Source organism: Cervus elaphus, chromosome 5 (assembly GCF_910594005.1).
Source record: "Cervus elaphus chromosome 5, mCerEla1.1, whole genome shotgun sequence".
NCBI classification, from domain to species: Eukaryota; Metazoa; Chordata; class Mammalia; order Artiodactyla; family Cervidae; genus Cervus; species Cervus elaphus.
Window position 1 is genome coordinate 31,482,105 of NC_057819.1, and position 13,853 is coordinate 31,495,957.

At 39.4% G+C, this 13,853-nt stretch overlaps 1 protein-coding gene across 1 annotated transcript in view; it reads left to right on the forward strand.

Moving 5' to 3' along the window:
• The first annotated feature begins 3,723 nt into the window (after nucleotides 1-3,723).
• The window catches only part of RXFP1 (relaxin family peptide receptor 1), a 95,042-nt gene continuing 84,912 nt past the window's right edge, over nucleotides 3,724-13,853 (forward strand). Inside the window, exons 1-2 of the mRNA XM_043900736.1 lie at nucleotides 3,724-3,769; nucleotides 4,002-4,139. Of these exons, the coding sequence (XP_043756671.1) occupies nucleotides 3,724-3,769; nucleotides 4,002-4,139 (184 nt within the window). The remainder of the gene's footprint in view (nucleotides 3,770-4,001; nucleotides 4,140-13,853) is intronic.

Below are 13,853 nucleotides of genomic sequence, written 5' to 3' on the forward strand. Positions count from 1 at the left end.
TGGGAAAACAATGGAAACAGTGGCAGACTTTATTTTTGGGGGCTCCAAAATCACTGCAGATGGTGACGGCAGCCATGAAATTAAAAGACGCTTGCTCCTTGGAAGAAAAACTATGACCAGCCTAGACAGGATATTTAAAAGCAGAGACATTACTTTACCAACAAAGGTCCGTCTAATCAAAGCTTTGGCTTTTCCAGTAGTCATGTATGGATATAAGAGTTGGAACATAAAGAAAACTGAGCACCAAAGAATCGATGATTTTGAACTGTGGTGTTGGAGAAGATTCTTGAGAGTCCCTTGGACTGCAAGGAGATCCAACCAGTCAATCCTAAAGGAAACCAGTCCTGAATATTCATTGGAAGGATAGATGCTGAAGATGAAACTCTAATACCTAATGCAAAGAACCGACTCATTGAAAAACACCCTGATGCTGGGAAAGATTAAAGGCAGGAGGAGAAGGGGATGACAGAGGATGAGATGGTTGGATGGCATCACCAACACGATGGACATGGGTTTGAGTAGTCTCCGGGAGTTGGTGATGGACAGGGAAGCCTGGCATGCTACAGTCCATGGGGTCGCAAAGAGTCAGACACAACTGAGTGACTGAACTGAACTGATATGGAAACAAGGACAGTTTCCTCGAAACCACATTACTAAAATGCTTCACTTCACTTCTTCTTTGACTCTGGCCCTTCAGTTACATTACTGTTATGGTTCAGTTACTAAGTCATGTCCAACTCTTTTTGAAACCCCATGGACTGTCCCATAGCAGCCCCATGGACCTGCTAGGCCCCTCTGTCCATGGGATTTTACAGGTAAGAATACTAGAATGGTTGCCATTGTTTTTTCCAGGGGATCTCTCCAACCTAGGGATGGAACCTGAGCCTCCTGCATTGAAAGCTGATTCTTTGCCCCTGAGCCACCAGGGAATTACATGGGGACCCAGTTGAGTCAAAGAGAAGTTAAGATCACTGAACAGAGTCTGGACCATCTGTCCCTTCTTTGTGCGTTACCCAGACCCACAAAATGCAGACAATGCACATACATATTTTTAGTCATACGGGAATGACAGTAATTTGCTCTTAGGCAGAGAAAAAGAAAGTCACTGATTTTCATTCAGCACTGTGTTTCACTTGGCAATCAGCTCATGGAGCTCTCCCTCAGTTTTTCCATCTACTTAATCTTATAGGGTGCTTCCCAGGTGGCGCTAGTGGTAAAGAATCCATTTGCCAGTACAGGCAAACATAAGAAACACAGATTTGATCCCTAGCTCAGGAAGATCCTCTGGAGGAGAACACGGCAACCCACTCCAGTATTCTTGCCTAGAGAATCCCATGGACAGAGGAACCTGGCGGGCTACAGCCCATGTGGTCACAAAGAGTCAGACACAATTGAAGCGACTTAGCACGCACACAATCTCATAGGATTTCCAAGAGAAGAAAGACATTTAAGTGCTTCATTAAAAAACAGTCTCTGCTGTTGCAATTAAAATTATTATGCATTTTTTCCAAATTGCTTCAAGTTTTGACTGCAATATTTATTTGAGTTCTTACGCACTAGAGTAATTCTTCCGTTAGGGTGTTTTTTAAAAAATCATTTATGAATTTCTTAAATTATAAGTGATCTTTGTCTGATATGAGAGTATTTAAATTAAAAAGCTATAATCACAAAAATCTAAATTCAGGTCTTTCAAAAAGCAAGATACATTTGTGCCAATATTAAGTACTGACTTATACTATGCTGACAGAGCCAGCACCTCATCACTGCCATGCTTTCAGTCATCAGATGTTCCCTGCCTCACGAGTGCTCTGCTAGGTCTTTTTCATTCAGTTCTGAATCTATCACTACACAGTGTCTGTTGAAATTATTAATATTCTGATCCAACTGCATAACCTCTCATAGTTCGGTTGGTAAAGAATCCACCTGCAATGCAGGAGACCCCGGTTCACTTCCTGAATCAGGAAGATCCCCTGAAGAAGGGATAAGCTACCCACTCCAGTATTCTTGGGCTTCCCTGGTGGCTCAGCTGGTAAAGAATCCACCTGCCATGATAGACCTGGGTTCGATCCCCGGGTTGGGAAGATCCCCTGGTGAAGGGCATGGTAACCCACTCCAGTATTCTGGCCTGGAGAATTCCATAACTGTATAGTCCATGGGGTCACAAAGAGTCAGACATGACTGAGCCACCTTCTTCTTCTCAGTGCATAAATATATCCAGTGAAAGTGAAAGTGTCACTCAGTCATGTCCAACTCTTTAAGACCCCATGGAATGTAGCCTGACAGGCTCCTCTGTCCATGGGATTCTCCAAGCAAGAATACTGGAGTGGGTTACCATGCCCTTCACCAGGGGATCTTCCCAACCCAGCGATCAAACCAGCATTTCTCAGGTCTCCCGCATTGGCAGGCAAACTCTCTACCATTTGAGCCACCAGGGAAGCCAGATATATTTAATATTTCATTTACTATAGTCAGGAAATCTTCAAAAACGTATTTAGAAATACATCTACTCCTAAGCCACATACTTTCCTTGTTATTAAATTTAGCAACATGTGCACTAAATCCCATTTTTTTAAACTTTTCTGTCTCATCTGTTCACTCCTTATCTGAAAAGAGCTTACTACCAAATTTAGGACTAAATTTAAAAATAAGCAAAAAATGATTCAAATGAAACCACTCATTGTCCTTCTGCTGCCTTTCTCTCCCTTTGATGCTTGGTGAGTGCATTTTGCAAATTCACACACACCCAAGATGAACATAAACAGAGACATGAAAAGATGTTTGCTTACTCCATTTAAGCTTCACAACCAGAAATGACTGAATCTTCCTTATTTGGATCCAAAAGGCATAGAACCATCTGAACAGAGATTCAATGAAGAGTAGCCCATCAGGATTGAGGAATAGCTAGTGTAAGGCATGTGTGGCAAAGCAGACCCAATATTATAAGTTTATATTTGGAACAGTCATTCTTTATTCCTATTTTAAAAATTTCAAAAAATAGAACTGGACCAAATTGTTTTAACTCAGAATGAATTAAAGACTTATATGTAAGATGGGAAACCATAGAAGAAAAACCATAGACAGGAAAACTCCTAGAAGAAAACATAGGCAAAACACTCTTTGACACAAATCATAGCAATATTTTTTTGAATCTGTCCTCTCAGGCAAAGATAACGAAAGAGAAAACAAACAAATGGGACCTAATTAAACTTAAAAGTTTTTACACAGCAAGGGAAACCATCAACAAAATGAAAGGACATAAAGGGACTTCCCTAGCAGTCCAGTGGTTAGGAGACCACACTTCCACTGCACAGGGCACAGGTTCAATCCCTGATTGGGGAACTAAAATCCCACACGCCATATGGCATGGCCAAATTTTTTTTTTAATTTTTTTAAAAATTGAAAAGACAACCTGCTGAATGGTAGAAAATATTTGCAAATGATATGACCAGTAGAGTTAATATCCAAAATATATAAATAGTTCATACAATTTAATATCAAAATAACAACTTGATTTTTAACATTAAACAGGTGTCACATCCCCCTACCCCCACATATGAGTGAGCTCCAGCAGTTCCTAATACCTGGCCTGTTCTCTTCCACCCCAGTACCAAACCAGCCATGATCCTCAGTCAACAGTAAGAATGAAAGAAAGTCCTGATTTTTTAAATGATTGAATGAAAATTTTTTGAAAGAGAAAAGGGGAATTGAGCTCAACTCTAAAGCATGGGCAGACCTTTCATAGAAAAGAGGAATGACGAGGACCTTGCAGGTGGGAAATATGAGCAAAGGCAAAGAGCGGAGCATCCTGGCATTTTCTGAAGATGTGGCAAAGAACTTCCTTTAGTTGTGGAGGTTCTTGGAAAAGCATTGGCCTCAGGCTAATGCTCAAGGTGAGGCAGCATAGGGAAGGTGGGACCTGCCAGGATGAGGAGGTTTGCGGACGGTGGGGAGTCACTCCGTGCAGGGCCTTGTGTAAACCCCTCTCCCCTTCCACATCGCAGTCGCTCCCGGCAGAGCGCAGAATGTGCCCTGCGACCTGGGCTACTTCCCCTGCGGCAACACCACCGAGTGCTTACCTCAGCAGCTGCAATGCAACGGCGTGGACGACTGCGAAAACCACGTGGACGAGGACAACTGCGGTGAGCAAGCCCCGGGGTCACAGCGGGGCGGGCAGAAGGACCGGGGTCCGCTCCTGGCAGGACCAGGAGGGAGGACTGGACTCCGGGGTCCGGTCACAGCAGGACCCAAGGGCAGGAGGGCCAGTGTCAAGTTGCTGAGACTCTTGAAATAGAAATGGGAAAAGAGAAATGAAGTTGAAAAGCAAAATATATGTCACTGAAGGAAATCTTACATGTATTTTATTAATTTAAAATATTTATTCTTATAAAGAAGATATGGTATTATATATATAATATAATATACACACAACAGAACACCACTCAGCTATAAAAAAAAAAAAAAAGAGTGAAAGAATGCCATTTGCAGCAACACACGTGGACCTAGAAATGACCATACTAAGTGAGGCAGCCCAGACAGAGAAAGACTAATGCCATATGACATCACTTTTATGTGAACTCTAAAATATGACCCAAATGACCTTATTTACAAAACAGACTGGGAGACATGGAAAACAAACTTATGATTACTGAATGCATAAGGAGATTGGGGAGAGAGCAATTAGGAGTTAGAAATGAACAGATACACACTATTTATAAATAAACAACACAGACCTACTCTATAGCACAGGGAATATATTCTTTATCCTATAATAAACTATAATGTAAAGGAATCTATTAAAGAATGTATCAGTATGATAATTTATATGTGTGTAAATGAATCACTTTGCCCTACACCAGAAACTAACACAACATTATAAATCAACTATACTCCAACATATTTTCTTTAATCCGTTCTCTTCTATGTATTTGTATCACAGTTAATATTTCAAGAAAGTAATGATTGTGGCACATGGTTAAATTTAAGCCATAGACCTACTCAGTTAATGTCTTATAGACAGAATGGTGTAATTGTGAGGATGGGCTCTGAAGACAAGGTTGCTTGGTTGAAACCTGGTGCAATAATAACCAGTTATTAACCTTGAAGGTGTTTCTTAACTTCTCTTAGCCTCAATTTCCTTGTGTTGAGAATTGTACCCACACTAACAGAATTTGAAAAACTCCACGGACAAGAGCAGCCTGGCAGGCTACAGGACATGGGATTGCAAAGAGTTGGACACAACTGAGCAACTGCAAACACACACACACGGATATTTGAGCAGATTGAATCAGAAGAGCACAGGTATACAGCAGATGCTGTTCGTCAGCTGCTGGTGCCTGTTCTTATCATTTACTTGGTACAGTTATGAAGGGAAAATGACAAAACAGACATTTTGTCTGTCTAAAACAGACAAAATCAGTAAGTCCAACTTACCTCTCTCTTAACTAACAACCATATTTATGACCTTATAAAGCCAAAAGTAGGGCTTCTAGACAGTTAAAATTTGGCTTTCAATTGGGTTTTTGTTCAAATTTCTAAAGATCTCAAAAACACACATTCATAAAAAGAACTTAAATTGGCTGGATCCGGGGGAGGGAGGTGGAAATGGGCCTTGGTTAATAGTATAAAATAATGAGATTTCTCACTCATGGAAAAATAAAGTGCTATTTTTAGAGGACCAAGATGTGCAAGCACAATTTTGTGCTGCATAAATAGCTGATTCCTCACTGTTATCACTCCCTGAAGTATTACAGACCTTTTCATATTAATTTTATTTATTTATTTTTGGCTGCGCTGGGTCTTTGTTGCTATGGAAGCTTTTCTCTCATTGCAGAGAGCAGGGGCCCCTCTCTAGTTTTGGTACAAGGGCTTCTCATTGTGGTGGCTTCTCTTGCTGTGGAGCATGAGCTCTAGGGCAAGTGGGCTGAGTAGTTGCTGCTCCTGGGCCCTAGAGCACAGACTCAGTAGTTGTGAGCCACGGGATAAGTTGCTCCACGGCATGTGGGGATCTTCCTGGACCAGGAGTGGAACCCACATCTCCTGTACTAGCAGGCAGATTCTTTACCACTGAGCTACCAGGGAAGTCCCTATTACAGACTTTTAAAGGCATTGCCTTGAAGGAATTAAACTTCTAGGTCTGGATAACTGTCTCTAGGTGGTGGCAGTAACTCAGAACTGAGCACAGTCTAAATCTGAGCTTAAGCTGCAGTTGCCTTTGTTTGGGATGGCTGTGCAAATGTTGACCCATCGAGGTCATCACAGAGCACTCAGCTGAGCTCCCCTTGCTATAGCAGGTACCTACTAGCTATCTGTTTCACACGTGGTAGTCTGTATATGTCAAACCTAAATCAGGAAAGGTCTATTTCTTCATCTGTAGAAAAAATTAATTTTGATAAAAAGCATGGGCCTGACTCTTGTGGAAGCAACACTTAGCGAGACCTAGAGACTGTCACAGGCTTCCCAGCTGGCCCTAGTAGTAAAGAACCCACTTGCCAATGCAGGAGACATAATAGACTCGGGTTCAATCCCGGAGTTGGGAAGATCCTCTGAAGGAGGACATGGCAATTGACTCCAGTATTCTTGCCTGGAAAATCCCATGGACAGAGGACCCTGGAGGGCTGCAGTCCATGGGGTCGCAAAGAGTCTGACATGACTGAGTGACTGAGCTCAATGGGAACCAGAATCAGGCTGGAGATGGATTCCCTGTAATGGTTCCTTCTTTCCCCTCTCTTTTCCATCCTCTTCCTCCAGTATTTTTGCACTCTCTGCAGGTCTGTGGCCCATATGTTTCCCCTTCTATTTCTCCTCTCCAGCTGCCCCCTTCCTTCTTTTACTCTCTCTCAATTCCCCTATTTCTTCCTTCTGTTGTCCTCCATTCTTTGCTCTTTCAAACCAAACACACCACAGTGTTCATAAATTAGACTTTATTATTGAACTCATTTCATTAAGCTTATAAGCTGCTCATTTCAAAGATTTTAACACCTTTATTTCCAAAGAAAGAATCCAAGAACTTGTTTTTAATTTCTAAGTAGCTATAAAAAGATTCCTACCACCCCTACCCCACCCTTGGGCTGAGTAAACCAGAAGGGTGGTTTGTATTTTATGGTCAGTGGATTCTTTGAGAATCAAGAAAATCTTCAGTGTGTGTTAGTCGCTCAGTTGTGTCCGACTCTTTGCGACCCCATGGACTGTAGCCTACCAGGCTCCTCTGTCCACGAAACTCTCCAGGCAAGAATACTGGAGTGGATTGCCATTTCCTTCTCCAGGAGATCTTTCCGACCCAGGGATAGAACCCGGTCTCCCACATAGTAGGCAGATTCTCTACCATCTGAGCCATCTATAAATCCCCTGAAGACTATAAAGTGGTGTGTATTTGTGTACATGTGCCTTTTCAATGAGAAAAGTGTCCGTAACTTAATCAGCTTTACAAAAGGTATAGAGTTTTTAAAAGGTAAAAAGCTTCCTTATTCCTATTATTGGCTAAAACAGAAATCTCCCAAAAAGAAACAATTTCATTATGAATTGGAATCAGTTTCTCCCAATTAGCACTCCAAATTTGTTCATATAAAATCGATAGGTCGTGTGCATAGTTTCAAATAATTGCAACAGTAACAACTTTTCCTTACCGTCTTTGATTTCTTTATAAAATAGAAGCAAAGTTGTAGGAAGATTCCTTAACCAGGCATCAGAAGGCTCAGACTCAGAACGTGGAAGTGCCTCTTTCTGTCTATTACTTGGATGAATCCTTTCTTTAGGCTCAGTCCCCTTCCTTTCTTGTGAAACTGGAATAATAAATTTGTTGTGAGGATTAAGTGAATTATCTGGGTAGAAACGCTTGTCATGTAACAAGCACACAGTGAATCTGGACAGACCAGAGTATTGACTACCATGCTTGGCAGTTACTCTGGAAATTCACATCTTTGAAATTCTGTCCCAGGAATTGTTTAGGTTTGACTGGACTCCAAACATGCTTCCCTAGTAGCTCAGTTGGTAAAGAATCTGCCTGCAGTGCAGAAGACCCAGGTTTGATCCCTGGGTTGGGAAGATCCCACAGAGAAGGAAATGGCTTCCACTCCAGTATTCTTGCCTGGAAAATGCTATGGACAGAGAAGCCTAGTGGGCTACAGACTATGGGGTAGTAAGAGTTGGACACGACTTAGTGACTAAACCACCACCCACCCACCACACCAGGGAAGTTCTGGTTTGCAGTTGTGAAGGGAAGTATGAAGCAAGTTGAGACGAGGTAGTATAAGTAATCTGTCCCCAAGGTTCTGATAATAAGTCATCTTAGGGATCTCTGACATGAGCAGGGAATGCTGTATACCACTAACTTTTATGAAAAAGAAATATTCAGAGCATGGATCAAATAACTTCTAGCTACATGTACATATAAATACCTTAAACCTTAACATGTGAAGATAAATAGCATTTTGTTTAATCAATTATTATTAATTATTAAAAATACAGGTGAAATTTGAAAAGCAATTAATATCTTAAATTTTTATTAGACAAAAAAATAATATGCTCTTTTAAAATCTTTGTTGTTCATCATTGTCAACATTTAAAAATCCACATGTCCGGTTTGGTAAATATGGGGAAAATCATGATCCACCCTTATGAAGACATGTCTTTGTAACAAATACTGTGTTAAACTGTTACTGGTCTTCTTATGCCAAAGTTAGATAACGCTCATGAAATTCACCGAAACCGGAAGGTCTCCAAAGGTGGTTCAGAACCAAAGTCATCAGCAGCACCCAGGAACCTGTTGTAAAGGCAGACTCCCAGTCTGCATCTCAGCTCTATTGACTCAGAAATTCTGCCACTGGTTCTGCAATTGCTCTAAAAGATCTTCATGTCATTCAGGTTCACAGTAGACTTTGAGCACCACTGACCTAAACCCAAAGGAGCAGAAAGTAAGGCATGCACTGGAGATAGTAGCCGCAGCAAAACGAAACCAAAATCAAGACTTCAGCATAGCATACAAGCATTCTCATTTGCTAAGAAACTCCATTATCACAATCATTATCAATTTGTTTTCATTTCTATAAGACAAATTGCCACTCTACTAGTGGCAGTCATCTAGAAAAAACAAAAAATTGAACTATGCTCAAAACCTCAAAGATGGCCAGTTGGGATGCTTCTGCTGTCCACATGTAGGTGTGGACATCCTCTTCCCAAAGAGGATGTCAGAATTTCACACCATCATTACAGTCCAGATGATAAAAAATTATGAGATGCAGTTATTTCTTCCTACTTCTTATTCATTTCCTTCACCAGCTGTATTTTTTTCTTTGTTTTATAGTAGCTGGATAATTTACTCTCCCTAGCCTGTCCATTTTTAAGACATCCACATTTAAATTTGGTCTAATGCTAATTAAATCAAGTCAGAAAGTTAGTTCTTTTCAGAATATGTAAACCTCATGCCTATTTGAATAAGCAGCATTAAATGTATTTGTAATCACATAACATATAATATCTTAGAAAGTGAAGTCCCTCAGTCGTGTCTGACTCTTTGCGACCCCATGGACTGAAGACTACCAGGTTCCTCTGTCCATGGGATTTTCCAGGCAAGAATGCTGGAGTGGGTTGCCATTTCCTTAGATATAAATAAAAGGAAAACCCACAGATAAAAATCCCTTTTAGAATAATTATTTACAGCTTAGTATATTGTAGAATAAAAACAATTTTCTAGCAGAAGCAGGGACATTTTTCTTAACTAAACCTTTTAAAAGATACATCCTTTAAAAAGTAGCTCCAAAAACCTCTCCTGTATTCCCTTAAACAATTTAAACATTGACACCAATAATAATTATTAAAGTGGAGAAATAAGTCAAACAGAATTAGTGACAAAATTTAGAGAATTCACTAAAAAACAAAACAGTCACTAAAACAGTGACTGTTTAGTCACTAAAAAAGTCACTAAAAAATGAAAAAATGAAAATCAAATAAATTAAACTGATTCCCCATGGACTGAACTACAATATAAACTGATTATATTTAGAAAGAACTGTTACTTTTGTATTATCACAGGCATTTTAAACAAGAAGTCTTATTTGGCAATAAGTTCCCAGTTCTCTTAGAAAACCTATGAAAAAAGAATATAAAATATTAAAAAATAGTACAACAAGCCTAAGATATCAAATCACTGAACATTTTTCATGGACCTAATACATGAAAAAATTTTAATCAGTTTTTGATGTAAAATGACAAAAATTTTCAGGGATTCACAGGGATCCCTTTCTTTCTAAAATAGTTAGACAATACAGAATTTGTATATATATGTCTACTAGATGGTTATGATGAAGTTCACATCTTTTTCATTCTATCCCTGGAATTGTTTACATTTGACTGGACTCCAAACCAGTGAAGTCCTAGACAAAACTGATTGTATCAGTTTCATAACTTTGATCCTTTCTGATAAGCTCCAACATGGAAATGTACAAACTTTTCCCTGATTTATGCTATTTGATATAATTTCCATAAAATTTCTATATGTTTTTGCCATTATTACTAGCCCATTTTTCATCTCCATACAAAACCATCACAGATTCAACCAGAATAGAGATCAATAAAAACTAATTTTTAAGTATCATTAGCACAGCATTTAGTGTGACAATTATGAACCAAAAAAGGAAGGGCCATTCACTATTTCAACTAAAGCTCTTAAATATGTGGGACAACATGTCTGGGTAAATACCAAGGGGATCTGATAAGATAAAAGTGAAGACTCTCATTCATGTATTATTTGGGGAAACTTCCTTGGTGGTCCAATGGTTAAGACTCTGTGCTTTCATTCCCAGGAGACATGTGTTCAATCCCTGGTCAGGAAACTAAGATTCCCACATGCCACGAGGCGTAGTCAAAAAAAGAGGGGAAAGGAATTATTTTCGTTCATTTTGAATTGAATGCTCTAACTTTACAGTAAAAATGAAATATTAAAATAGCATCAGATTCACAGATGCTTTGCAATTTATCGATTACACCCAGATTTGTATTTTAAAGGAACTCTGCACTTCCAGATTACAATTTGCTAGCAGTTCTTCTGTATTATAAATAAACGGCAGTACAAAGAAGGCTACCCTATATGCAAAACAGAAAAAGAGACACAGAAATACAGAACAGACTTTTGAACTTTGTGGGAGAATGTGAGGGTGGGATATTTCAAAAGAACAGCATGTATACTATCTATGGTGAAACAGATCACCAGCCCAGGTGGGATGCATGAGACAAGTGCTCCGGCCTGGTGCACTGGGAAGACCCAGAGGAATCGGGTGGAGAGGGAGGTGGGAGCGGGGATCGGGATTGGGAATACATGTAAATCCATGGCTGATGCATATCAATGTATGACAAAACCCACTGGGAAAAAAAATAAATAAAAATTAAAAAAAAAAAAAAGAAGGCTACCCATCACAGTCACACTCACCCAACTTCATCCCCCTTGGAGGCAGGTTAAATCACTCTACCATGAAGACCCAAGTTCAGATGCTCAGCTTGATAGACTCAGAGCATCGGCCCTGCTTTGCACTTTGACAGCCTTGTCTACAGGAGAAGGACGAAGACATTGGTTCCTCTGTTTCCGTGTTTGTATTTATTTGCTCCACAGGGAAAATGGAAGCTTCCTCTAATACGTTTTTGGGTGATGCAGTAGGTTAGCATGCTCTAAAAACTGATGTCCCCTCAGAACCTCAGAATGTGACCTTACATGGAAATAAGGTCTTTGTAGATACAATGAACTTGAGGAGTTTCTGGTTTCCGCTAGTGCAGCCCAGGCAGACCCTTCTCCTCTCCCTTTCTGGTCCAAATCTCTTGTCCAGACCGGGAAGAGCAAAGCCTAGCTCTTATTTTTGTTTTTCCACAATCATTGTCAATGCTCAAACCTGGGCCTTTGACAATTAAATACTAAAAATTTGACTCCTTTATTTTCTGCAGACATCTGCTTCATTTCTTCTCCAAGGCAATGAAAGGGGGAAATTCTAGCATCTTGCTACTGGAAAAGGGCAGAGTGCAAGGCATTCAAGGGAAAGAAAACTAACATCCTAAATATTTGCCTGTCACTGGCTGGCACTAATCTATAAGAATTAGATAAACAGTATTTATGGGTATGATGGTGTGATATATATATGTATGATATATACTTTTTAATAGGCTTATAAGAATGTTTGAAGTGTATTCAAGGATCCTTTTAATTTTTAATTGGGCCTTCATTTAAAATTCTGAGTTGCTAAATATTCCTTCATTTCTTCAATACAGCTTTTTACAGAGCTGTCAGAATGATGGCAATGCCAGGCCGTTTGATGTAGAACTTAGCTGTTCTCATTTTAGCATATTTCATCAGAGTTGTGGGTTCATCTTTTTTAAGGCTAAAAACATAAGAGGAAAAGCGACACGCAGCATAAACACATGTATTGATAAACAACTATGCATTGCATGTCCCAAAATGGCTGTTTTTCTGTTTATTATTCTCAAAATAGCATTAGAGAAACCTAAGTAGCTGAACCCTTGGCTTTTCTATAAATACAAACCTTTTTAAAACCTCAAATATGTTTATCTGTTTATCCAACAATCCTTCAAAGTTTGAGTTAACTACACAAAGACTCTCAGCTGAGAATGCTTCCTTTGAGATAGGACACAAAAGGCAGTTTCTGCAGTGGTTCAATTTCCTTTAAAATATCCCCACAATAATGTCACACTCAATTTCTTCAAAGAGTTGCCTCTAAAGGTACTCAGAAATAGAATCACAGATGTAGAAAACAAGCTTATGGTTATCAAGGGGGAAAGGTGGGGAGGATAAATTGAAATATTGGGACTGGCAACTGATACACTATTGATATAATAGATAAGTAATAAGGACTTACTGTGTAGCACAGGGAACTATACTCAATGCTCTGTAATGGGAAAAGAACCTTAAAAAAGAGTGGATATATGTATTCATATATACTGATTCACTATGCTGTACACCTAAAACTAACACAACATTGCAAATCAACTATACTTAATAGAAATTAATTTAAAAATAATAAAGGAAACTATAAACAAGATGGAAAGACAACCCTCTGAATGGGAGAAAATAATTGCAGATGAAACAACTGACAAAGAATTAATCTTCAAAACATAAAAGCAGCTCATGCATCTTAATATCAGAAAAACAAACAACCCAATCAAAAAGGGGGAGGAAGACCTAAACAGACATTTCTCTATAGAAGACATACAGATGGCAAATAAACACATGAAAAGGTACTCAACATCACTCATTATTAGAGAAATGTAAATCAAAACTACAATGAGGCATCACCTCACACCCATTAGAAGGGCCATCACCAAAAATATCTACAAAGAATAAATGCTGGAGAGGATGTGGAGAAAAGGGAACCTTCTTGCATTGTTGGTGGGAATGAAAATTGATACAGCCACTATGGAGGACTGTATGGAGATTCCTTAAAAACTAGGAATAAAGCTACCATATGACCCAGCAATCCCACTACTGGGCATATACCCCGAGAAACCGTAATTGAAAAGACACATGTACCTCAGCGTTCATGGCAGCACTATTTACAATAGCCATAACATGAAAGCAACCTAGATGTTCATTGGCAGATGAATGGATAAAGAAGTTGTAGTACATATATACAATGGAATATTGCTCAGCAATAAAAAGGAACATATCGGAGCCAGTTACAATGAGGTGGATGAACCTAGAGTCTGTTATATAGAGTGAAGTGAGTCAGGAAGAGAAAAACAAATATCATATATTAACGCATAAATATATGATCTAGAAAAATGGTACTGGTGAACCTATTTGCAGGGCAGGAATAGAAATACAAACATAGAAAACAGACTCATGGATATGGTGTGGGGGG